The sequence below is a fragment of the Neovison vison genome, chromosome 1, assembly GCF_020171115.1.
Source record: "Neovison vison isolate M4711 chromosome 1, ASM_NN_V1, whole genome shotgun sequence".
Classification (NCBI taxonomy): Eukaryota; Metazoa; Chordata; class Mammalia; order Carnivora; family Mustelidae; genus Neogale; species Neogale vison.
This window is the reverse complement of record NC_058091.1, coordinates 168,477,256-168,503,182: the sequence shown is the minus strand read 5'-3', so window position 1 is coordinate 168,503,182 and position 25,927 is coordinate 168,477,256. Positions and strand designations below refer to the sequence as shown.

Below are 25,927 nucleotides of genomic sequence, written 5' to 3'. Positions count from 1 at the left end.
CTCCGAGGCGCCTTTCTGGGTTCCCCCGTGAGCGTTAACTGGGAATGTGCTCCAGGCACCCAGCGGAGGCCTGGTTCACAGCAGGAGCCCCAGGGTAAGAGATGAGATAGTCAGTGCTGGGGCCTGACCTAGGGCTTTCCGGTCTCACGGAGGAACAGTAGGAGGGCGCAGTGTCACTGCTGGGACTGACCGAGGAGGTCATGGCACCTGCTGCAATCCAGGCAGGGTGGACGGAGATGCATCAACGCTAGGAGAACACACGCAGTGTGGAAGCAGGGCGAGGGTTGGGAGGCCCGCCGGGAGACCCAGGGGCCCAGAAAGGACAGGGCCTGTGTTCCCAGACACACAGCTTGTGGGCAGCCAAGGCTGGAACGCAGCTCGGTTCCGTCCGACTGTCGGTCCAGTGTGTCAGCAGCAATCGCTGGCCCCCAAGGGGCTGAGAATCTGGGCTACCAGAGAGAGAAACCCAACTGGAGTGGGGCCCCGGGACTTTCTGCCTTGACGAACCCAGAACAAGGGACCCAGGTTGCGGCCTGAGCTAGCTGAGGAAGGGGAGTTTCCTGCTGTCCCTCCTGCCGCCTTTCCAGTCTCAGCCCTCAGCTTTGCTCCCTCATTGCTGATTTCTTCATCTCTTACCCCCCCAGGCTGTAAGGTAAGCCTCCTCTTCCACCTCGATTCATCTGGAAAAGGGGAGCATCATCCTCGTGGTTAGTCAAACCACCGTGGGGCTCAGTAAATGTGCTTCCCTCGCTTCAGAAGGGGGTGGCCGGGGCGCCTGGGTGGCTCAGTGGGGTAAGCCTCTGTCTTCGGCTCGGGTCATGGTCCCAGGGTCCTGGGATCGAGCCCCGCATGGGGTTCTCTGCTCAGCGGGGAGCCTGCTTCTCCCTGTCTCTCTGCCTACTTGTGAGCTCTCTCTCTATGGCAAATAAATAAATAAAATCTTAAACCAACTGAGCCACCCAGGCGTCCCAATAAATAAAATCTTTAAAACAAAACAAAACAAAACAGAAGGGGGTGGCCTGAGGCGGAGAGACACGAGGCTCTCAGTCCTTGAGGCTCAGCTGGGACCTCAAGCACATCATTCACTCTCCAGGTCTCCTGCCCCCAACGGGAGCTCTTGGAGAACTCCACCCTCTGCGTACCTTGAAACTTGGTGAAATTTGCAGACCTGATGATACACGGTATGAGGCCACAAGGGGGTAGCAGTGGGCCATGAATGGCCTTGTCTGGCCCTAGGTGCAGGGAGGTCTGGGGAAGGGGGAACTTGGGGTTTCCACCCCAGGAGGATGGGCCTGCCAATCACCCAGGATCAGGACACTGCCTAGCAGACCCCATGCCCTAACAAACAATTTGGAAGGACAAACTGGAGGCTTTCCGAGAACCCAGGCCCAGTTGGCCTGTCATCCTGTCTTATCTGTGCATCCCTGGGCAGGTAACTAATTGCTCAAGATCCTCAGATCCCTCATATGTCAAGTGGAAACAGGGACATGGGTCACATTGGTTCTGTTCTGCACGGGACTGCTTATGCGGTCCAGTGAGTCGCCTGCATGGAGGGAGGAGCATATTACAAATGGTCAAGTAGGTTCAATTTGGGAGGTTCTAGGCCTTGGGTCTGTCTTTCTAACTCCAAACCCTGTCTTTGTCCTCACCCTGAACCATCCTCTGGTTTGTTCCTCTGGTTTCGGGGGTGCCTCTGACCCAGGGAGCATCCCCTTGTCCCTCCCTACCCAGAGAAGCCCAGGGGCAGTTGGCAAGGACAGGCACACCCAGACACACACTGAGGTTTATTACACACAGCGATATCCATCTATACAGAGAAGGGAGGTGAGCCTCTGAGCGGAAGGTGGCCAGCTGGGGGACCCTTGTCTGAGGTGGGGAGGCCTCTTCTCAGGGCACCGGGCCCTCTTCATCTGCATGGCTCTTCCGAAAGACCAGTTCTGGCAGGCTGCCCAGAGTCCTCTCAGGTGGAGAGTTGGGGCCAGTGAGACCTAAACTCTTGAGTCGCAGGCCAGTCTCCTTGGGCTTGCAAAGTCCCATCATGACTCTCTTCTGGATGCTTCGAGAGACATAGGAAGCAGCAGCCCCTCTCATCTGGAACCCGCCATTGATCATGGGGATCAAGAGGCTTCTTCGCAGCTGAGTCCACAGGTCGTGATGGGAGAGGCTGGCCTCTCCTCCGGGCTGGAGGCCATGTGTTCTCACAGCAGGCTGGGTTCCCAAGGCCTAATGAACTCGCTTGGGAGCGTGACCCGCTGGGGGCACTCCCCATAGCTCCCAGCATCCAGCTGGGCAGGAATCTTGTCCTGGCCTGGGGAACCTGGGCCCCAGAGGGCCCCCGAGGGGTGGGCAGCTGGCTGGGGCTGAGGCCAGAGGCCAGAGAGGTGGGGACAACTGCATTTACTGTCCAAGTCCTGGGCCTTTTTGGATGGAGTGGGCCCCAGGGCTCCAGAGCTTCTGGGGTTGTTGGGGTATGCAGTCTCTCTGCTAATCAGGTGGCTGGGGGCCCAAACCAGCATTCTTGCAGCCTCTTTTGAGCCAGGCGCTTTCACCTTCGTCTCCTTCCTGGGGAAGCCAAGTCCCATGGCTGCCCCCCGAGTATGTGATTCCCCTGGACTGGCCTGTCTGCTTTCCTGCCAGCGTCAAAGGCTGATCGTTTTGGGGCTGGGCCAGGTGCCCTCTTGAATGTTATGAGAGCCACATGTCGTGCCTCCCGTGAGAAAAAGATCAATATATTACTGTTTTTTGTTTTTCTGTGTTTTTTTTTTTACAAAAATTAAAACGTCCACACGCATCTGTACAGGTTGTGAGTTGGGTGGGGGGTCACTGGAAGAGAAAGGAGAGACCCAAAGGTGAGGAGGGAGGCCCCAGAGGCCCCGCCCTGGTCTGGGCATTCTGTCCTGCACATTTCTTCTAGAACAGGCGTGCCCCCAGTCCTCTCATCTTGGGCAGGGCTTCCACCCCCTCTCAGTGGGGCAGTAAGGACAAAGTCCCAGGTGTGTGGATGGCTTTGCCCTCGCTGGGCCAGGCACTGAGTGAGCCCTGAATGACCACCAGGGGGCGCTGTGCACAATCACCGAGGACCATGGCCCCAAACCTTGGGCCATCTGACGGGGCAGTCAAACCTAGGGTCCCATCATCACGGGCAAACCCAGCGTGGTGAGCTACAGATAGCAGCCCCTGCGGGTCCCTCTCAATGCCCCCTTTCTCCCGGCCTGTCCTAGAGACTTTTCCCTGCGAGGTACCTTATGCCAGCAGCCAGGCACGGGCAGTCCATCGGGGCCCTGGAAAAGAAAAAGGTTTTAGTGATGGGGCTGGGGGACTGGTCATCTCCCTACACTTCATACACTCCTTCCCTGGGTGCCGGGAAGAACAGCCCCGGGAGCTGCCACATGAGGCCCCTGGACCCCACTGAGGCACGGCCCAAATGTTTGTCCCCTGAAGAGTTGGGTCATGAGCCAGGCAGGCCTCTCACTGTCCTTGCTAAGGACAAAGCCCCTACGGGGCTTTGCTTGTTGGAACACTGGAGCAGGGGACAGAACCGTGCCACCGGGGAGGATCCGGGATTGTGCTACAGTCTGCTGGCTGGGAGATTGCCACTCTTGACACTAGCTCTGGCCGCTCACATTGGGGGCCTGAGGGCTCTCAGGGAGTTTCTTCAAGAGCATCTGAAGGGCAGTCCCGTAAGCAGGATGCCCCTGAGGCCTGTCCTGGTCCCTGGGCCTGGGTCTGAGAGGCAGATGGGGCAAGCTCTGAGGCTCGCAGGGTAGAAAGCAAGGTGGGGGGCAGAGGTCATCTGGGGCACCATTAGAGCCAACGCTGGCTTGCTGGTTCGGGGCACTCAGACTCCAGGTAGGGTGGGGTGTGGTGCGTTGCCTCAGGTGGCCTAGAGGGCGGGAGCTGGAGAGGGACAGTGGCAGACACCTCCACCAGCCTAGAGTCCTGGGGGGGTAACCCCGGCACGGGAAACACTTCACTCTGGAGGTACCCCCAGGAGCACAGCCCCCAGAACTGCCGTGCATCCACCAGGGGCACAGGCCAGGGCCCAGAAAGAAGTGGGGAGGAGGGGCCGGAAGGAAGGGAAGGCAGACTGGTGGGGGGTGTCAGAGCAGCGGGCACCCCAACCAAGCCCAGCACACAGCACACAGCACACAGCAGGCCAGATCTCATACCATGGGGCAGGGCCCCCTGGAGCCCGGCGCCCCTCGCTTGCCTCCACATTTGGGATTCTCCTGTTTCAAAGACAAAGGCTAAATGACCCAGGGCCTGGAGCTGCAAGGCTGGGCCACTGCTTCGTCCTCCCGGTGTCCCCATATACTGTGTGTATGCCTACCATGCTGCTCTTCTTGTCTTTTCCTCATTGACTCATCAAGACCCTGGGGTACAAATTAGCACCCCTACTGCATGGATGGGGGACTGAAGAATGAGGACCGGCCTCTGGGGTCGCTCACTCTGAACCCCCTTTGGAAGGCAGCTGGCACGCATTGGGGCTGGGGTGGCCGGGCGTGGCTATCTGCTCAGTCTGAGTCTGGAAACGCCCGGTTGTCTTTCCTGTCTTTGCTGAGCTCCCTGGGAACCCTCCCAGCCTTCCAGCGAAAGGGAACTGAACTGTGGTTCCTTCAGGCCTGCGGTCTGGGGAGCCAGGAGGAGCTGACATGCAGGAGAATGAAAGGAGGAAGGTGTTGGGGGGGGTGGCAGGGAAGGATTCTGGGGTACACAGAGGAGAGGTAGGGACCTGGAAGGGGCTACCCACACCAGTAAAAGCCTCCTCCTTGGGACCCACACCCAGAGAGCGAAGGGTGTCCTAACCCCCTTTCAGGGCCAAGGAGCTGAGAAAAGAGGGTTGGTGACGACGGCAAGGACTCTGCCCCGGGGACCAGCCTCCATCTCTGGGGAGCGGTGTGGGTCCCCCTGAGCCATGCCCATGGAGGGGAGTCAGGACCAGAGCACGGGGAGGCTCCCTGATGGCAGGGACAAGACATGGTGGTCTCTGGGACTTGCAAGGGAGCTCTGAGGACAGAGAAGACACCGGCCAGGGCCCGGCCTGAGGTGGTGAAGACCTGGGTTGGGGCTCCCACTCTGTTCCAACACGTACCACAGGACACGGCTGGTCCAGGCCCGGTGGTCCCGGCTCACCCTTCTGGCCCTTCACGCCTTTCCGGCCTGGGACACCTCGCTCCCCCTGCACAAGGAAGGAGACGGAGATGTGGCTGTGGCTGCCAGGCCCAGGACCCCTTTTCCACCCCTCAGAGGGATGGGCCTCCAACTGGCAGCCACCCCATCCTTCTGCAACCCCCAACCCAGCCTCCCCCTGCTCTGGCTCCTCTCCTGCTGGCCCCCCTTCTCTCCACCTGCTCCCTACCTTCTCTCCACGTTCGCTCCGGTCACCTTTCTCTCCTCGGGGTCCAGGAAACCCCTGGCAAAAGGAATAACATGAGGTCTGAGGTTCGCTCTTGCTCTATGTTCCTCTCCGTGCCCTTCCCATCCGTCACTGCCCCGCCTCCATGCCTGGTTGGGGTACAAACTGGGCCCACTCCAGCTCCTAGGTGACACGTAGGCTGGGTGCAAGGCTGATTTAGAGATGCATTCAGATACCAGTGCTGTTTCCTCCACAGGAAACACCATTGGAATCTCTGGAGACCCCCTCAGGCAGAGCTGCTGGCCAGGGGTTTTCTCTGACGTCCCTGTCCTATGTAGCTGGCGCGGGTCCAACTGTGGCTAGGGACAGAGACCCGGGGAACTTGTGGGCATCTGTGTCACTGTCTTTGCCAGACTAAGAAACGGTAAGCTCTGTTCTCTGACTTTGGTTTAATCTCTTATGCCCCTCCCTGCCCATCCATCCATCTGTCCATTCGTCCATCCACCCCTGCCACCAACATTTCTAAGCATCCTCTAGGAAGTGGGTTGTGGGCTGGATACGGAGGACAGGACAAACAGATCTGATGTGTCTGCCCTCTCCCCCTTTTTATTTTCTGGATCTCAGACTGTTTTGAGATCTTGAACTTGCTGGCTAAGGACAGAGTGCCCCTCCCTCATGCCTGCTCTTGCGGGTAGCAAAGGGCTGGTCTGGGAGGACCATAAACCAACAATCTCCCACCACCCCCTTGATCTGCCTCTCTCGCACAAGCCGATACTTCCCCTGCCAGGAATCATCCCCAGGCAGGTGACAGGAAGCCAGGGCCTCCCCTTCAGCCCCGATCCCGCTGGCATTGTTCATACTCGCCCATAAAACTCTGTCCTCCAACCCCTTTCTCACCCCCTACCCCCGACCAAACCTGGTGCTTCCCTACGGGGCCCTGCATAGCGAGGTTGAGCCCTTCCCTCGGGAAACCTAAGTAACCCGTTCTTCCCTCAATGGCACTGACCTCTCTGGGTCGTCACTTGGTCACCTCCATAAATTAAAAACCCGCGGGAACAAATGGGACACTTCCCTACGGTCTAACAGGACAGGCAAGAGGGCAGAGAGGATGGTGGTCAATGCTCAGGGACACAGGATGAAACAGAGACCAGTGAGTCCCCCAGAGAGGGGTTGTTCTGGCCGCTGTGAGGCTGGAGAGCCTGAGGAGAATCCCATGGCAGCTCCACCCGGTGGAGTGGGTGGGGGGCCAGTGGCTTGCCCGGTAGAGCAGGTGGGCCTGGCCTTGAGATGCCACTCTGAGCTGTGAAGGCAGCCACGGCCACACTCCACCACCTCCCTCGTTCCACAGTAGGAACAGGATTCGGCATTGGCTTCTTCTCCGGACCCGTATCAGGGATGGACCACCATCCTCCCGATCAGAAACTGTGTGTGTCTACAGTTGCTCTCCAAGGGCTCACTCTCTCCTTCAAGTCCAGGGAGGACACCAGAATCCCTGCAGCCCTGATTCTGGTCACCGTTCCCTTGTAATAGCTGCCGGATTTTCCTGGGGACCACCCTCCCTTCTTAAAATCTGCTAACTCCACCCCCAGCTCCAGAGGGAGCACGTGATCCAGCCTGGCCAATCAGGGCACTGCATTTCTTTTGGCCAAGTTGATCTTTCAGCATTGACCCAACTGGGGCCGGTGAGAACTGATGAGACTTTTCTAAAAGAGAGACTGAAGCACATAGTCTTTCTCCAGGGTTTGGGTCTGGGAGGATGTGAGTCTGGGGCCACTGCCTCCATCCCATCACCACATCTAATTTGAAACAACACCCCCATAGCGGAAGCACGGACAAGGAAGCATGAGAGGCTGGGTTGTGTGGATTGTGTGTTGTCCCTCTGGGTTTTTAAATTAGGAGTTAGTTTGAACCAGTTTTCTGTTTTCTATTGCTGGCAACCCAAAGACACTTGATCTGATCAACTTTGGGCTAATACTTCCTCTCCTCTTCTTCCCACAGTAATGTGCTAGCTGAAGTTTCATCTTCTCTCACCAGGATATTGCAATCCTGCTCTCTCACCTTCCTGACCCAGTGCAGCATCTTTCCATTCAGTTATCCATCACCCGTTCACCCAACATCCATCGATCCATCTGTCATCCATCTATCCTTCATCCATCATCAACCATCCGCCCATCATCCATCCATCCGTCATCCATCCATCATCATCCACCTACCCATTTTCCATCATCCATCCAAACATCTTCCATCCACCCACCATCCATCCACCATCCATCTATCCACCCATCCACCAACCATTCACCCATCTCCCATATACCCATCATCCTTTCACCCACCATCCACCACCCATCACCCACCATCCATCATCTATCCATCCACCATCCCTCCATCATCCATCCATCCATCTATCCATCATCTACCCACCCATCTTCCATCTACCCATCTTCCATCTGCCCACCATCCATCCATCATCCATTCATCCACCATCCATCCACCTATCATCTACCATCCATCCACCCATCATCCATCCACCCATCTTCTATCCACCCATCATCTATCCATCCACCATCCATCCATCATCCATTTACCCAACTTCCATCCATCCATTATCCATCCATCTATCCATGACCCACCCACCCATCATCCACCCACCATCCATCTACCCATCCTCCATCCGCCCATCATCTATCCACCATCCATCCATCCATCCATAATCCATCCATCCACCCATTTTTCACCCAGCCATTATCCATCCATCATCCATCCATCCACCCATCAAGTACCTACTCTGGGCTGTGAACTAGACTTAGCACTGGGGACACAGGGGGAACCAGTCGGTTGGAGTCCCAGCCCTGGGGAAGGGGGTCACCTCCAAGCCCAGCAGATCAGGTTGTTGTATGGCCAGTTCAAGTGCAGAAGCTATACACAGGAGCCTGATCACAGTGAACGATGAAATACTTACATCTAGTCCTGGCTCCCCGGGTCTTCCCTGAGGAGAGACAAAGAGGATGTGTCAGGGACCAGGGGTTGCTGGGAGCACTACTTCTAGGATGCTCAGCCTTGTGAGTTGTCCACAAGCCTGATTTATGGCTCTGGGATGGTGTGGTGCAGGGGTTGAGTCCCCAGAGCTGAGTGACACTGTAAATGGGCAGCCATACTTGGAAGGCATCAAAGAAAGGTCATTACCTTCTCTCCTTTGGTTCCCGGCAGCCCAATAAGACCTGGCGGGCCAGCTGGCCCCTGGGTAGAAAAGAAACAAGTCAAGAGGCATGCCAGTGATAGGAATTAGTGCCCCAGAGAGATAAAAAAAGGCTCATGATGACACTCACAGGCAGGCCGCTGGGGCCTCTGTCACCTGACACACCCTTTTCTCCCTTTGCTCCGTCCAAGCCCTGGAAGCAGAGAGGAGACATCAGTCACGGGGAAGGGCTCAGACAGTAGGACAGGAAAGCCTTGGGCCTGAGTGCAAGCTGGGAACTGCAGGGCAGAAAAACAGACACCCCAGTTTCTTTTTAGTGCAAACAGTAACCAAAGCCCACATATGGACTTCCTTGCACCCATTTCACAGATGAGTAAAGAGATGTAGAGCGACGGGCAGGGACAGGTCCAGCCACACAGCTGAGCGGCAGCAGGGCTGAGGACCAGTCGGGTTTCTGAGCTGGCCTCCCCCACGCGGGGCACACGGGCAGGCCACACTCAACGGTTTTAATTTAAGAGCAGAGGACATGATATTAGGTAATACACACCAAACCAAAGACTTCATGTCCAGGCCGTGGGCAGTTGAGAGACAGATGTGTGAGTGGGGGGCACAGGGGAAGTGGGTTGGAGAGGTGAGGTGGGGTGGCCCAAGGAGGCGGAGGCAGCAGACAAGTGCTCAGGCAGAGGGACAAGGTGAAAGAAGAGTCCCAGTGTGGGGCTGGGTGGGCACGTGGTCCCAGGACATCAGGGAGGTTGGGCTCCAAGGGATCCAGAACCTTCAGGCCCGGGGATAATACAGAGCTGGTTTTGGGCCAAGTGTGGGGCCCTCCCTGCCCATTAGCAAGGCTTTCTGGAACTATCCAGGCTGGGCATCTGCAGTGAGTAGAGGGATTTCCAGAACTCACCTTGGGACCCTGGATTCCCTGAAGGCCCTAGAGGAGGAGGAGAGTGGTCACAGAAGCTTAGAGGCCACTCACTGGCCCCATGACCCTGACCTCTGTAGCCTCCCAAGTCCAGACCCAGGCTCTCCTGTATTGCTTGATGTGACCCCCTCCCCACCAGAAGTCCTGTCTTCCCCTGGGTCACAGCTCCAAGCCTGGGCTTACCACCCCCTGTGGATCTCAGCTACTTCACATGAAATGGTCTTACCATGGGGCCTGGGGGACCAGGGGGGCCGGGGGGCCCTGGTGCCACTATGATCTGGGCCTAGGAAACAGTCAAAGATGGGTTAGTCATCTAACCCCCCGTCATACCTCACTAGCCCATGCTTGAACACAGTGGACATTGCATGAGCACTTCTGGGGGGTGGGGAAGCTGGGCCTTGAGCCCTGGGCTGAGTCTCCTTCCTGCCCCCAGAAAGCCACTGCCTGGTGGGGGGGTCCAGGGGCTAGCCTTCGGGGTTCTCAGACAGGCCTCAGTTGGAGGACACAGGCCTCAGTTGGAGGACACAGTGGGAGGGAGTGCCCCATCCCACTCCCTTGCTGCCCTGGCTTTGGTCAGGCCAGGTGGCCTTTCTGTCCCAAGGCTCGGAGCCCCAGCTGGCCTAGGCCGGGAATTAAGGGGAGACCTTGGTCCTCAGCAGCCCCCCTTACCAGGCTCTCCCGTAGACTGTCAGATGCCGACTCTCCCTTCTCCCCCTTGGGCCCGTCGGTGCCCTGCAGGACAAGATGGCCTTCAGCCCTTTCTGACCCACCGCCCGCAGTAGGTGCACTTCCCCTCCCTTCCCCATGAGGCCCCCAGCGGGAGCGATGAGTTGGCATTTACAGCTCCAAGTAGTTTCCCCTAAATCGGTGACAGACACGCTCTGGGCACTCAGCAAGGGGGTTTCTGGGGAGCACAGTGACGGTGGTATAAACTGTCTCCTGTGGGGCAGGGGGCACCCAGGGGCTCTGGAAGCAAAGACCTCTCTAGCTGAGGGAGCCCTGTGGATGGACACTAGATGGGAAGAGGGGCATCTATCCCCTAGCTAGCTAGCTACTTGAACCCGCAGCTCTTCCCGTCCAGCCACCGTGACGGTGACAGTGGGTACTGAATCACGTGGCCAGCCACCACTCTCAGCCCTGTCATGCAGGCCCTCCTGAGTGGGAGATTATTATCCGCATTTTAGAGGCAGGGAAGCCGAGGCCCAGGGAGGTCAGGACACTTGTGCAGTGTTCCGGAGCCAGCAGGGGACAGAGCAGGACGCAAACTTGAGCAATTGTGTGTGTTAGGGGGGCTCTAACCACCTGCCAGCTCTGTTCCACCGTGGTGGGGGGGGGCTTGGGAAGTCCTTGCACAGAAGAGGAAGAGAATGTGGAGGCTCAGAGAGTCCAAGCTGCCTTTCAAAGGCTCAAAGGCTTGCAGCCCCTGGGCTGGGTGGAATTGGCAGGGCCCTAGCGTGCCCCCATGGCTGCTGTGGGGGAAACACATTGGCCTTGGAACCCCATGGGGGCAGAGGTGCCCCACCTACCGGGAGGCCCGACAGGCCCATCTCGCCTGCCTCCCCTTTGGGTCCGGTTGGCCCAGCCTCTCCTGGGTCTCCTTTGGCTCCTTTGGGACCCTACGAGCCACAAGAACAGGGGGTTGGTGAAACTCAGCAGGCATGCTCCCTTCCCCCACCACAGGGGGCTTCCCCAGAGCTTACTCCTGACCAAGCCAGACTCCCACCCCCACTTCTTCATCCTGGGTCCCTGGCTCTGACCCAGATGATGAATGCACTGAGGGGCTTGGATGAAGACAGGCATGCGGGGGCGACCAGTGTGGGAAGGGGTGGAGGTAGTGAGGCTGGGCAGCCCCTGTAGGGGCCCTTACAGGTCTTGGGGTGGAGGGTCGACCCTGTGTTCGCATCTCAGGAGCCGGTGGTGGGAGCCCCCAGACCCCACGTACAACCAACCATCCACCCAATGCCCCTCCCAGCCACTCATTGCCTCTCTCAGCCAATCACAGAATCACGCATCCAAGACGCGGAACGAAAGCCACGGCCGTGAACGTCCAGCGACGCCCTTGACCCCATCCTGTGCACGTGGGGACACACCAGTGTGCACTTAGAGCCATACTCGTAGGACCCAGAGCAATGGGACCGACGTTAGCTAATATTTGAACACTCTGCCCTAGATCGCACCCTAAGTGTTTTACACACACACGATTATTTAAGGCTTACACCTGGGACCGTCCTCCCCTCCAGGGGAGGACCTGAGGCTGCCAGAAGGCGAGCAACTTGCCCGAGGTCTAAGGGCAGAACCAGGACAAGCACCCTAGCTGCACACTCTGCCCTGTACTAACCCTGAACACACACACACACACACACACGCATACACACACGCCCATACGCAGCCCACCACTAGGCACCAGCATTGCCAAGCAAACAAAAGGCCCAGAGACCTTCTCTCCGTCGATTCCTGGGGCACCAGGCAATCCCAGCTCACCCTGGAAGGGAACAGAAAACAAGGGGGGTTATGGTGTCCCATGGTCCCTGAGAAGGCCTTGTGGTCCCTAAAGTGGGCGGAGCCTAGGAAGGCATGCCCTTGTCCCCAGCCCCCTCCTCAGCTCCTCCAGGCAGATGCAGACCGGGGCTGTAATTTACAGTCTAGGGGGTGAGAGCTTGGGAATCTGAGGCTCAGGGAGATTCAATGACTCATGGCAGGACACACAGCCCAGGGCAACAGCCAGGACTAGATCTCGCCTGATTTCCAGGTCTCCTGAGTCAGCCAGGCAGCGGTGGGTAAGTGATGGGTGCGGGCCACAGGAACGGCTCTGTCTGTCATCTATGGGACCTGGGGACGTCCTGAGGGTTTACACATAGGAATGGGGCCTCCAGGGAGGAGCGAGGGCCAGGAACAGGACGTCCAGCTTGGTTAGGCCACTTTCTCTGAACCCCCAGGAGTCAGGCTGGGATGCCAGGAGAGAAGCGGAAGTGAGCATGGCAGACAGGAGAGGGGAGGTGGGCGCTGGAGTTCGGGGGCTTGGAGGGGGCCACACAATGGGCCCATGAACTCACCTTGGCTCCAGGGATCCCTGGGGGCCCTGGAGGTCCCTGTGGCCCGGGAGGACCCTGTGTGTGAAAGTCAAACTGGTCAGTGTGTACGCAAGTACCACCCCCCTCCAACCCCCAGGAGCCAGGGCTCTGGCTGGCCTGCAGCAGCGTCAAAGCCCCTCACTGGGGGTGCCTGGGTGACTCAGTGGGTTAAGCCTCTGCCTTTGGCCCAGGTCATGATCCCATGGTCCTGGGATCGAGCCCCACGTTGGGTGCTCCCTCTCTCTCTCTGCCTACTTGTGTTCTTTTGTCTGTCAAATACATAAATAAAATCTTTAAAAAAAAAAAAGCCTCTCACTGACTGCTTTCCACCCAGTCCCCACTCTTGTCTTGAGGAGGAGGAGGGAGGTGCCACCAGGGACCAGGTGGGATACCACCAAGTCCACTGCGATGGTGGGTCCAGAATCCCCTGCCTTCAGAGCCAGTATCCCCCAAACATAGATTTTGTCACAACACTCCCCTGCTCAAGACCCTGCGTTGGCTCCCTATGGCCTCTTATAGCAAGCATAAATCCCCCACTGGCATTCAAGGCCAGCCAAAAATGTTATCCCCGACAGTAGCCCAGCATGGCCCTCTCTGTCCCTCCCACGAGCTCTCTGCCCATTGGCTCTACTGCCTGCAGTCTAATGCTGGAGAGTCGTGGGTCGCGTGAGTAAGGGACGGCGTCTGTGGCATCTCTAGGTCTGACCCTGCTCCCAAGCTCTGGCCCAGGTGTCCCACAGGCCACCTGCCTATCATGGCTCATCGTCACCCTCCAGGCTTGTGCCCCCTCCTCAGGGCCGCAACCTGCCCAGCCCCTCATCCCAGTGACCTGTGCCCTCCTTGCTGGCCCCCCCATTGAGACGTCTCTGTTCTTCCTACCTTCCTTCATCTCCCCCACCCTGGCCCAGAGCCCACGTGCTCTGCCTCCAGCTGCCCCAGCACCCACTTTTATTCACCTTCCATGCCATTCCTCAATCAGCCTGCCCACAATATGGGTATATATATATATTTATTTATTATAATAAATTATAATATATTATATATATGCAAATAAAAAACTTTATTTATTTATTTGACAGAGAGAGACAGAGCATAAGCAGGGAGAGGGAGAGAGGGAGAGGAAGAAGCAGACTCCCTGCCGAGCTGTGAGCCCAACGCGGGGCTCAATCCCAGGACTCTGAGATCATGACCCAAGCCGAAGGCAGACGCCCAACCGACTGAGCTACCCAGGCACCCCCACAACATGTATTGTGAACCTCACTTCTGGCTCAAGAACCAATGGGGACAGCCAACTGCCCATTGGGCAGAGGCATCCAGAATCTTCCTCCCACCTCCCTATACTCAGGCTGGCTCTCCGTGTGTGTGTAGGCCCTCAGACCACATCACAGCACCCCACAGCATCCCGTGCAGGCCTGGGATGGGGCCACAGTTACCATCAGTGTGTACTTCCCCGAGGCCTGTGGGAGAGAACTGAATGGAGCTCAGGTGGGGTCAGGTGCTGAGGCCCTGTCCAGTCTCTGATGCCTGCCCCTCGCCCTCCCAAGCTCCCTTCCCTGGGAACTGTGAGCGGCTAAAACCCAACCCCTGCCTCCACGGGAAAGAGGTTCCAAGTCTGCCGGGCATCCGGCAGGGCTCTGCAACTGCGCATCTCCTGAGGCTCCTTGGGGGCAGGCCTGGCTGCCGTCATCCTCCCCCAACAGCTACTAGAAGACGTAGCCCTCCAGCCTGTGCTCGCTGGGGAAGGTGCCAGCCTGGGACTGGACATCAGGAAATGGTCTGTCTCTTGCCCCTGAGCAGGGAGCTTCCCTTTTCACTTTGGCCTCTGGGGAGCTCAGGGTCACATAATTCACGGCAGCTCTTAGTATCTGGGGTAGGGGGTGCTCAGCATAGCTCTGATTTCCTTATCAGACACACCTGGCGAAGCTGGGGTCTTTGTGCTAAGCTGTCCCCCGACCCTTGTGTAAAGAAATGCAGGACCGATACACTAAGTATGTGGTTGTCTCCCCAGGAAAAGAACCAGGAGGCATCCCGGTCCTGCCACTAACCTACCTTGAGGGCGTCCAGAATCCTGCCATCGTAGTCTATAACCACAGTGTCTCCTTGCTCACCCTTGAGGCCCTGGGGACCCTGAGGCAGAGGAAGAGTGAGAATTTCAGGGGGGGGCCGAGGTGGCCTCACGTGTATCTGAACCCGGGACCCTAGGAACCTGGCCCCCACAAGGGAAAGTCTGTGTGCCGTGTGCTGGCTCAGCTGTAACCCGATGGGACCCCCGTGAGCACATCCTCCAAAATCTACGTGGCCACGGGCACCCCAGTCCCTGAGAGATGCTCCAGGGCCTGGATAGCAGGTGTCCGGGGCCTGGAGCCAACAGAAGTACACGCTCCTGCCTTGTCTGGCTGCCAGTCCCATGGGAACCCAAGTCCCCTGAGGTCTCAACCCGGAGTTCTCCAGGGAAAACAGAAAAGTTTCATTCTGATGTGAAGTTCTTCCGATTTCAAAATGTCGGCCATACAAAGGTGCAGAAATCAACACATTCCCCCAAATGCCCAGATACCGTGTAGACCAACTGCCAGCTCGATCTCAGCCTTGGGCCTCAGTGTCCCAGGCTCTGGTAGAAGCTGTGCATGCTCGCGTGTGCATGACGGTCTGCAAACGCAGGTGTCCACACCCGCATGTGCTCTAATGGGGGCCCTCCTCCCCCAACCCTTCCTCGATAAACCTCCCTCTGCCCCAGGCTGCTCTCTGCTGGGCCCACCGTGAGGGATGGGCAGCACTCTGCTCAGGCCTGGAGCCAGCCCCCTGCAGAGGGCCCAGAGACCCTGGCCAGGGGTCCTCCCTTGCCAGCAGGCTCCGCAGTCACGGTCCCCCAGAATCCCTCGCTCAGTGCCGAATCCAGCGCGACCAGGCTGTGGGCTTAGCCTTGTATTTTTCGGCTAAGAAAAAGAAAAGCAGCCTCCAGGAGTGTTCAGGCTCATGACTGCTGGAGGCCATGGAGCAGGGAACGGGACCACTGGTGTTGACCTAAAGGTGGGTTGACAGCGGCTGGTCACAAATGATCAGAGACCAGCGCAGGGGTGGGGGGGTGGCTCTGCTTCTGGAGACAGGGACAAACTGCAAGGTGGGGGGTCACCCCGACTCCTGCCCCAGGTGATGCACAGAAGGTCTGTGCTTGAACATAAGGCAAGACTCTGGGAGGGCGGACACTCAGCTGGGGACAGCTCGTTTTCACACATGCATATTTGAACGTTTTACCGAAAGTAGGTATGGTGAGATTGAAAATTTAAAAAATCAGTAATGAATGATTAAAAAAAAAAGACTCCCATTTCCCGGAGCTCCAGGGCTCCTTCGGGGTCTCCCATGGGAAATGACGGGGGCATCTGAAGCGCTCCAGGCCCCTGGGTTCCCTTGGCATGGCCGGAGGGGGGACTCACTTACCCGCAGTCCTGAGACTCCATCCGCACCTCGCTGGCCGGGCTCTCCCTAGGGAGATGCGAGATTGCAGCCACGTGTGCATGGCCGCCCCATGCCCCTCCAGTCCCCAAGTCACCCAAAAGCGCAGGGCCCACGTGCTGGAGCCCCAAGGGACCTCTGTATGCAGTCAGTGCCCCAGAAACAGAGCTCCTGGAAGGAGGGTCCAACGGGAGCCCCCTCAGACCCCACAGTATGTAGAGCTGGGCCACTGAGGGATGGCCTGGCTTCCCCAACTGCAGGATGACTGAGCCACATGGCCAAGTGGGGGGGGGGCTTGTCCTTCACCCAAACCCATGGCCACCCCTGGGGCCAGCCTCTGATGGCCCACAGAACCAGACCCCAGATCCCACGTCCTCCCGCAACTCCCCAGTTAAAAGGGCAAAAGGAGGCAAAGCCACATGACCCCAGGATGGGGGCACAGGTCTGAGCTGCGCACAGCGAGGCACCTTTGGCCCTGGGGCGCCGTCCACACCATTTTCTCCTGGAGGCCCCGTGTTCCCTGGCTCGCCCTGCAAAAGAGACGTTTGTAGTGAGTGAGCGTACCAGGGGCCAGCTGGGGGCTGCAGGCTTTGTGATTCCTGAGGAACACGCCTGAGGCCCCCTGGGGCATAGTTAGGGCCCCTAGGGGGGCTCAGGTGACATTCTGGAGACAGGCTGGCAAGGGAGCAAGGATGATACCCTTGTCCTACCTTGGGGACAGGGTAGAGTGGGCGCCACCCCCCAAACCTGCATTGTGAAAGGGCCGCTAGGGGCCTCACCAGACAGCTGGGAGCCAAGGGAGGTGGGAGGCAGGGGCCCTCTGGGGGAGGCACAAGTACTTACCTTAGGGCCTGGGGGTCCGGGGAGCCCTGGCTGGCTTGGAATCCCGTCATCACCCTGAGGAGAGAGCAGCTGAGGCTGCAGCCCTGAGGCCCAGGCATACCGGTTTTGGGTGTCTCCCCCACCCCGTGCTCCCCTGCCCACCAGCCCACCAGACCTCTGCGGGCACCAGCATTGGTCACACTGGGTAGGGACAGGGGAGCGGGGAGGGCGGGTCCCCCAGGCCCTGCCCAGAGCATGCATGAGGGGTGTTGGCACACGGAACGGAGGGGCGGGCAGGTGGAGGAGAGGGGATTGGCTCCTTCAGTTAATACGTGTGAGCCCATCTGTGGGCCAGGCAGATAGGGTCCCTGCTCAGTGGGGAAGAGAGGGGCCTGAGGGCAAGGAACTATCCAGATAAACCCACAGCACCAGGCCAGGAGGTGGAAGCAGCGCTGGGAAAAGAGTGTAAAGGGATGGTGGGATGGAGGGACTCAGAGTGACCTAGGGGAGCTTTTTGGAGACCTGGCAAGGGAAGGGGTGGAAGGAGACCACCCCAGGCCAGTGGTTCCCAAACTCGAGTGCATGCCAGTGTCACCCCGGGAGAGATGCTGGACAGACCACAGCTAGAAGTTCTGGTCACCAGGGGGACACCTGAGTGGCTCAGTTGGTTAAGTGTCTGCCTTCGGCTCAGGTCATCATCTCAGGGTCCTGGGATTGAGTCCCGCATCGGGCTCCCTGCCCAGCAGGAAGTTTGCTTCTCTCTTCTCCCTCTGCCCCTCCCCACTGCTAGTGCTCTCTTCTCTGGGTCTCAAATAAATAAATCAAATCTTTGAAAGAAATAAATAAAAGTTCTGGTCACCAATTCTGATGGGTGCGGGGTGTATCTACACCCCCACCCAGGGGATTCCCCACTACAATTTAACCCCATTCTAATACTTGTCAACCTGGAGAGAGCGTTGGATCCCACAGGTTAAGGGTCCAGTCCTATAAGACAGCACCCCCACCCCCACCCCTCCACCCGCCACTTTAGGCACCAGAAGAAAGCTTTGTTATAGATTGGTCCGTCATAGACTGACGGTTATAATGACCTCCTCCCTGAGTTCCGTTAACTTGCTAGAGCGGCTCACAGAACTCAGGGAAACACTCTACTTACTAGATTCCCAGTTTATCACAAAGGATAGAAGTCGGGAACAGCGAGATGCAGCGGGCAAGGCATGGGGAAGGGGCACGGAGGGTCCATGAGCTCTCCAGGAGTGCCGCTCTCCCCAATTCTCCCCATGTTCACCAACCCGGAAGCTCTCAGGATCCCCATCCTTTGGGGTTTTTATGGAGGCATAGTGACAGAGGCCATGGGTCAGACTGGTTCAACGTGCAGCCCCTCTCCCTCCCTGGAAGGCTGGAGACCAGGACTGAAAACGCCAACCCTCCAATCACACGGCTGGTTCTCCAGGCAGCCAGCCCCCATTCTGGGGGCGGGGAGGCGGCTGTCCCTAAAGTCGCACCATTAACATAACAATAGACACCTTCAAATTTGGTTCATCACTCAGGAGTTCCAAGGGTTTTAGGAGCTCTGCTCCAGAAACCAGAGGACTAAGACCACATATGAATTTATTATTGTCATTTTTTAGAAGATTTTATTTATTTATTTGACAGACAGAGATCACAAGTAGGCAGAGAGGCAGGCAGAGAGAGGAGGAAGCAGGCTCCCTGCTGAGCAGAGAGCCCAATGCGGGGCTCGATCCCAGGACCCTGAGATCATGACCTGAGCCAAAGGCAGAGGCTTTAACCCACTGAGCCACCCAGGTGCCCACAAATATGGATTTATTATAAACCACAATATCCCAGTGGCCCGCCCCTAGTGTCTCTGACTAGGTGGGTCCAAGATTGGCCTCCAAATGCGCCTAAGACCCCAGCGATGCTGTGGTCCCAGGACCACACTTTGAGAACCATTGTCCAGGTCCCTGAAGTGGGAACGAATTTGCTGTGTTTGCAGAAAGGAAAGAATCCGTGAATAAGTGAGTAAATGAAGGAAATTGGGCTTTGAGACAGAGGACTTGGGTCTGGTGAGAACATCCCTGTGGCCACCACCCGCCCGCCGCCCTGCCCCATGGGGAGCCCCTGCCCATCTCCCTAGCCACTTCCCACACCCCCACCAGGAAGCCCTTCCTGGGGGGCCCCCCTCACCTTCTTTCCAGGAATGCCGGGCTCACCCTAAGACGGGAGGCAGAGGGGTGCAAGAGAGAGGTCAGAGCCCTGAGAACATGGCCCAGACACCAGGCCACCTGCTCCTCCGGTGGAACTGGCCTTGATGACCGGGGATGGCCCGGAGACCCTGGCCCCTCAAACAGGTGCACAGAGATGGTGGGGCTGACAGTCCACAACTCTGCTCCTGACCAGTCCCCTCCCCCCATGCTGAATGACCCTGGACAAGTCACTGCTCTTACAAGTGGGCATGTGATGCCACAGCCTCTGGGGGGTGTTTCTGAGATGAAGGAGAAAACAAGGAAAGCCCTTCTTCTTCAGGCGTACCCCAGTCCATCCCCTGCTCCCCACCCCCCAGCAGGCAAAGAAGAAATGGAACAGCTGACCAGAGGGGTGGGGGAGGGGATGGGAGCCCATCCCTCCCATGCCTGGGGCAGGGGACAGGGGATCACTCACCTTGGGCCCTGGGAGTCCCTTCAGGCCCTGGAATAAGAGAGGAGAAAGTATTAAATGGGATACCGGTGGCTGCTTTTGGACATCATTGTGTAAAGGGTGACGCCAAGTGCCAGATGGCAGGAGGCTGGGCCATGCTGCCCCTTCTAGCCCTGACTCCCACATCGAGGGCTGCTTCCGTGTCAGATCTCAAGCAGGGCAGTGGCCTGGGCGGGGGGGGCGCCCTCCCAGGGATGCAAAGCTGGGGGCCTGGCCCATCGGTTCCCCACTGCTGGCCGTGAGTGGGACTGGGGATTCTGGACCCCTGAATGAATGGGGCCCCAGGCTGCCCCAATGCCCTGGATACTGACCATCTCGCCGTCACGTCCAGCCTCTCCTTTGGGACCCTGAGGAGGCAGAAGAGGAGACCATCTTGATGAAGGGACACAGGGACTCCACGGTTAACGGAGCCCACTCCCTGCGCTGGGCGCTGGGCTGGGGCTCCAAGCCGTCTCTTGTTTCATGAGTGGGTGTCCTTGTTCCCACTTTGCAGATGAGAACGTTGAGGCTCAGGGAGCTAGGTGCCCAACGGGAATAGGAATGGATGAGCCAACTGAGTAGCTAGCTGCCCCAAGAGGGGACCCTGGTGGAAATTTTGTGGCAATTTGGTGGAAGGGCTGGCTCTGCGTGGGAGGGGAAGGACAGGCCTAAGTCCCTGCGGTAGGGCAAGGGGTAGTACCATGAAGCCTGGCCTCCAGAGTCTGGGTAGAGCTATAGGAGGACAACTGAGCCTAACTAGTTAATACTGGAGGGAGGGAAGGAATCGGGGGGCGAGCGAGCCAGAGTGGGGTGGGGAGAATAAAATCTGGGGAGGAAACAGCTCCATATGGGTCTCAGGGTCAGGGTTAGGATCGAGACTGAAATTGCAGCCAAGGTCAGGTTAGGATCTCTGGTTGTATTTGGGGTTAAGGTGCAGGGTATGAGTCGGGTTTGGAGTCAGGTCAGAGTGTAGGGGCCAAAGGTAGGGTCTGGGTAACAGCCAGAAATGAAGGTGCAGACCAAGATTTGGGAACGGGTTTGGGGTCAAGGTCTTAAACGGCACTTGGTCTAAGGCAGGAGTGGGGCAGGTGTCTGGGTTGGGCTTGGGGTTAGGCAACATGGGTCTGGGTCTGAACTGTGGACAGGGGTATTCTACCTCCATGCCCTCTCTTACCGCTGGGCCTTGTGCTCCCCTGGGGCCATCTTTCCCCGTGTCGCCAGGAGGGCCCCAGGCTCCAGGGGGTCCAGGGGGCCCCGGAGGCCCAGCAGCTCCATCTCGCCCTTGGTCTCCCTGGAAGAGATGGGGCCTGGCTTACTGTGAGGGGGAGGGGAGGAGCTCCAGACTCCAGAGAGTAGCCTCTGCAGAGGACTGACCACCCCTCCCCTAGCCCTTGTGGGTTTGGGGGTGGGGGTCGCTCAGAGGAAAGTGTTTGAATCCTGGGCTTCTCGGCAGCCACAGGGACAGACAGGTCCCTGTACTTTGACATAAAAGCTAAGGGATGTGCCATTCTCCCAGCCCTTAGTGCCTGGAGCTCAGCTCTGGTGTTCTGTTGAGATGAGACACGCTGGGTACAGGAGCAGAGCATGTGAGCCCCACCAGTCCCTTCCCCCAGAAAGGGGTCTGCACACGTCCTGAAGGGCCTTCCTCGTAGGCCAGCCTCCTTTATCCCGTGCTGGAGGTGTGCTTCTGGGGCCTTACCCAGAGCGATGAAAACTCCCGCGGATGCTCACAGCTGCTCTAGGGGTAACGGCCCCAGACTAGAATCAACCCAAATGTCCTTCTGTGGGTGAACGGCTAAGGGACGGTTAAGCGACAGCCGTCTCACAGAGCACAGCTCCACCATAATGACAAGGAACAAGGCACATCCACGCTGAACAGCTCTGAGGGATCTCGGGGGACGATGCTGAGCGAGAAAAGCCAATCTCAGTGGCTCAGACTCTATGGCTGCAAATATACCCAGGGTGGACATGGAAAGATCATGAAGATGGAGGACGGATTGGTGGCTGCTGGGGGTGTGGGCAGGGATGGGGCAGGGCGGGAGGGGACTGAAGAAGCATGGGGGATCTTCCTGTGGTGGTTACCCAAGTCTACTGAGTGTGATGACGTCGCCCAGACTTTTCAACACACCCTGATGGGCAAGATGGTTGAGCTCCCCGTGAGGCAGGTGGATTCTGTCAATTATCTGGTTGTGAGACTACATTGCCCGGGGAGGCAAGATGTCACCACTGGGGAGCGTGGAGGACAGGTGCATGGGGTACGACCTCTTACAACTAATTGTGAACCGACAGTCACCTTGCGATACAAAGTTGAAAAAAAAAAAAAAAAAGAGCAACAAAGGGCCACAAAGTCTCAGTCATGCAGCATCCCACCCCCAACTCAAGGACCTGATGTTAGTACGGGGTCAGACCTCAGGCAGCCAGAGCCCTCACCTTGTGGCCCCCAGCTGCAAGGAAAGGGGGGCCACGGTGCCACTGGCACTTCCTGTTGCCCCCGTGGCACGGGGCAAGGTCATGGGGCACACCTGGCTTACAGCGACAGCAGTCCCCAAACTTCCCACGGCCGAGAAAGGAAGAAACCTCTTGCGGATGTAACCCTCCTCTGACCTGGCTCTCTCCAAACCTTGCGACCACCCAACCCCAGCACTGTAATGACCCATTTTACATGTAGAGCAGTCAGGAACAGAGAGGGTAATCATTTCCCCAGGGCTGCAGAGCTAGGAATGGCAGCAGCTCCTCAGGGCCACTGAGGCAAGCGATGCCTTTTGGACGCGTTCTGAATCCCTGGTTCCCGTAATGTGAAGGTTCCCCTCTCTTGCCAACTGGACCCCAGACACAATTCATTGGTTTTCCCCAATTAAAAACCGGACTGAGGCTCTCAGTGTCCACTACTCAGGGTCCCGACCCGGAGGCCAGGACTCTAGTCTGACATATAGCAAGCTGACAGTCTGGTTGGCTTGCCCAGGTGCAGGTGGGGACGGCGGTGGGTGATTCCTGCTCCATTTGCTGCTGTGTCAGGAAAAACTAGAAAACACCCCAGGCCCCGCTCCCTCCACAGCCCAGGGGCCCCACAACAGGCATCACTGGCCTGGACTCTACTTATTGGGGAGGTAAATGGGTTTCGACACGTGAGCAGGTCCCAGCAGATGTTGGTAGGCTCTGGCCTTGAGTTACTCGGGACACGAGGCTGGCCAGCTGCCTTGCCTGTGTGTTGGGATCGGGCTGGCTGAGGTCTAACCATGGAAACGCAGGGGTGAGTCAAGGGAGCACGCAAACCAGCAGGCCCGGACACACCACTGGGCCAGGCTACCTTGAAGACGTGGCGACTGTACCCATGATGGTCTCTACTTATAAAGCCTGGATTGAGCCGTGGAAAAACCATCTAGCCAGCAAACAGGTTGTATGGTCAGGAAGGCAGACAGGGTGACTTAGGAAAGGACAAAGCTGTTTCGGGGGGGGCAAAGCCACTCAACCCAGCCCAGCGACTGGGAGAGGAGGACTATGTTCTCCAAAGATGGTCGCTATGCTCCTTCCCATCCCACAGGACCTTGCAGTGGGCCCCCCCTCCACCACTGCCCCACCGAGAGAGGTCTACTCCTCTTTCCCCATGTTGACTCTGGGCAGGCCCCATGGCTGAAGGGACAGACAGTATGCCACAGAAGTGAGGTGTGCCAGGCTCTTAACTGGCCTCCTGGTATGCTAGTCTTAGCATGCCCCTCTGGAAAGCCCACTGCCACGCTGGGAGAAGACTTGAAGCGCATACCTCCCCACTGAGCTCCCAGCCAACAGCTGCATCCACTGAGGCCATGGGAGGGTGCTACTGTCTTGGACTGGCTTCAGTGAGAGAGATCTGCCCCCCTCCCCCCGCCCACAATGGGGGCCGTTGTTGTTTTAAGCCATGGAACTTTCAAGGGTGGAGGCTGTTTTGGAGGTGGCTGGAACCTTGAGACAAGGAGAGGATACCCATGAAGGGTGGAGGGAGGGCTCTGGGAAAGATCTCTCATGACTCCTGGGCTGGGGGAGCTCATCAATTGAGGAGTGGGCACCCCCTTTCCAGAAGATCAGCGTTTGTACACCCACCAGAAAGCAAGCACAAGGCTTTTTCTCAGTGGTCACCAAATTCAATGCGGGTACCCTGGCTCTGACTTCAGCTTTTGGGAACCCCACAGTTGCCCTCCAACCAAAGGCCCAGCACAGAAGAGCTCTGTCCTGGGGCCTCAGCCTGGTCAGCCCGGGGCTCTTGGCTCCTGATCGCGACCACCTGTTATATGGGCCCTTCTGGTCTGGTGGCACAAACTGGGCTTGGGGCCGTGGGGCCACAGAGTTGGGACTGGGACTGGGACTGGGGCCAGGACCAGGATGTGGCCCACACTTAGCCCTCTAGCTGCCTCCCCTTCCCATCCCCCATCCACAGTGCCTGCCCCTCACCCCTGCTCCATCCCTGCCTCCAGTGCTCACAGATGCTGGCTGTGGGGGTACTCGCTCACTGGCTACAATTTCCAGCCCATAACCTTTTTAGGGAGCAGCCCCCTCTAGTACAGATGGGCGTCCATCCCAGTTGTGGCAGGAATGGAGGGGGCACGCTGTTAGGGCCTCTGATGTGACCCTCTGCCCAGATCTGTTTTGTGGGGCCCATCCGACCTAGGCTCCCCACTCTGCTTCATTGAAGAGACTCCAGGTTTGGCACAAGGCACTTCCGGGTCCCTTGGACCCTGGGGGCACCGAGGGCCAGGGGATCTACTGGCCCTTGGACCCTGGGGGCACCGAGGGCCAGGGGATCCCACCTTTATGACAGCCATGAACCTTTGCTATAGCAGCTTGGATAAGGGGCTGTCAATCCCACCCACCACAGTTGGAGAAACTGAGTCACAGAGGGGAAAGGGAGTCGCTCAAGGTTAGTTGGCTGGTAAGTGGCAGAGCTCAGCTGCTGACCCATAACCTTCCCTCTTCCTGAGGTGCCAGCCATCCTCAAGAAGGTCAGTCTCGGGTCTGGGGGAAGTGCTAGCCCCACTGTCCCCACCCTGTCCCCCATCCACCGTCTGACTCCAAATATGACTGTGAGGAAGCCCTGGGTTTTCCAGCCCATGGCCACTTAAATGAAACCCCATAGAAGGACAGATGGTGGGCAGTGGGCAGAGACAGTGGGCCCATGAGGTAAGGGGCAGGGACCCAAAAGAGACGCTAGATATGCCTTATTATACGGTAACGTGAACTGTGTGGGGCGGGTGAGGGGGTCTTACGTCAGCTCTTACCCGAGGGCCAAGCTCTCCTGGTGCGCCCTAAGGACAAAGAGCAGGAAGATGGGTCACTGCTACTATTTTTACCCTATCACACGTATTAAGCATTTACTCTGTGCTCCCTGCTTTACCCACTTAGTCTCACCCAAGTCTAACAAACATATCACGAGAGTTTTATTTCTAATCTCCATTTCCAATGAGGAAACCGAAACACAGAGAGGCTAAGTAGCCAGCCTGAAGTCACACAGCAAGCACACACACAGGGCTTGGAATCAGGCGCTGTGTTGCCTGTGGCCAGCCCCTAGTCAAGGCAGAGCAGAGATGAGCTGCTCCCCATGCCCTGCGTCCTCTTGGAATCCTGGAACCTCGACACAGCGAGGAATGGTAATTACTTGAACATCTAAAGTCACCAAGCTTTGGGGCTGGATGTCACGAAGGGATGGGTGCCAAGATGCCAGTCTCTCTCTGGGTTCAAAGCCTCTGCTTTGTTTAACCAGAGCCAGCAGGAAGGAAATCACTTCTCTGTTAGGTTGCTTTAATTGACAGATGGGGAAACTGAGGCCCACGGAGCCGGCCAACCCATCGAAAGCCATGTGGTTGGTGGCAGAGCCCTAAGGCAACCCTGAGGCTCTGAGCCTGGGATCCTGTGCCCGGCACCGCTCTGAGGGTGGCCAGGGATGCTGGCTGGCCTTACTTACCTCGGAGAGCACACCACAGCGGGCGGCTGGAGTGGACGTGGCCCAGATGTGGATCCTAGAAGGATCCTGCCACATGGGCATCTGCTCTGGCCCCTCCCTGCTCTGATCTTGCCGTGGGACACATGGGTGGCCCCTCCTGCCCCCTCCCTTCCATGGCACTTGGAGGTCCCAGCCCTCCAGGGGTCTGCAGTGACATTTCATGCCAAATGCTAGGGAAGCTTTTCTCACGGGGGGTGCTGTAAAGACCACAGGGGCAGCTCCCCACAATTTGTCTGCCTGGGGGGGGCCACACACTCCTCACAAAGAATACCATCTATAGTGACTGTTCAAACCCCAGTCCCCCAAGCTTTCCTGGCTCCAGCCCCTCCCCCCTCTCTTCCATGACTTTTTGCTTTGGAAACTCCTCATTTTGCGAAGACCTTGCTTTGAGTTTTGTCATTCTCTGGTGTGGAGGGGACTCCAATGTCACCCCCTGGGCACTCGGGATTGTTAAATATAAGCCGTG

The 25,927-nt window shown here is 57.8% G+C and overlaps 1 protein-coding gene across 4 annotated transcripts in view; it reads right to left on the bottom strand.

Moving 5' to 3' along the window:
- Positions 1-1,769: 1,769 nt before the first annotated feature.
- COL23A1 (collagen type XXIII alpha 1 chain) overlaps positions 1,770-25,927 on the bottom strand; it is a 318,044-nt gene continuing 293,886 nt past the window's right edge. For 2 of the 4 annotated variants that reach the window (XM_044262799.1, XM_044262810.1), the window contains 22 exons: positions 24,740-24,766; positions 20,665-20,781; positions 19,823-19,858; positions 19,476-19,502; positions 19,002-19,028; positions 16,839-16,892; positions 16,463-16,525; positions 15,981-16,025; positions 14,595-14,672; positions 12,528-12,581; positions 11,912-11,956; positions 11,001-11,090; positions 10,144-10,206; positions 9,701-9,757; positions 9,457-9,483; positions 8,683-8,745; positions 8,540-8,593; positions 8,316-8,342; positions 5,360-5,413; positions 5,093-5,179; positions 3,243-3,281; positions 1,770-2,823 (listed from right to left, as the gene is read on the bottom strand). In XM_044262799.1, the coding sequence (XP_044118734.1) occupies positions 2,821-2,823; positions 3,243-3,281; positions 5,093-5,179; positions 5,360-5,413; positions 8,316-8,342; positions 8,540-8,593; positions 8,683-8,745; positions 9,457-9,483; positions 9,701-9,757; positions 10,144-10,206; positions 11,001-11,090; positions 11,912-11,956; positions 12,528-12,581; positions 14,595-14,672; positions 15,981-16,025; positions 16,463-16,525; positions 16,839-16,892; positions 19,002-19,028; positions 19,476-19,502; positions 19,823-19,858; positions 20,665-20,781; positions 24,740-24,766 (1,137 nt within the window). In that variant the 3' untranslated portion in view covers positions 1,770-2,820. The remainder of the gene's footprint in view (positions 2,824-3,242; positions 3,282-5,092; positions 5,180-5,359; positions 5,414-8,315; positions 8,343-8,539; positions 8,594-8,682; positions 8,746-9,456; positions 9,484-9,700; positions 9,758-10,143; positions 10,207-11,000; positions 11,091-11,911; positions 11,957-12,527; positions 12,582-14,594; positions 14,673-15,980; positions 16,026-16,462; positions 16,526-16,838; positions 16,893-19,001; positions 19,029-19,475; positions 19,503-19,822; positions 19,859-20,664; positions 20,782-24,739; positions 24,767-25,927) is intronic. The other 2 variants (XM_044262818.1, XM_044262826.1) reach the window with 2 other exon arrangements.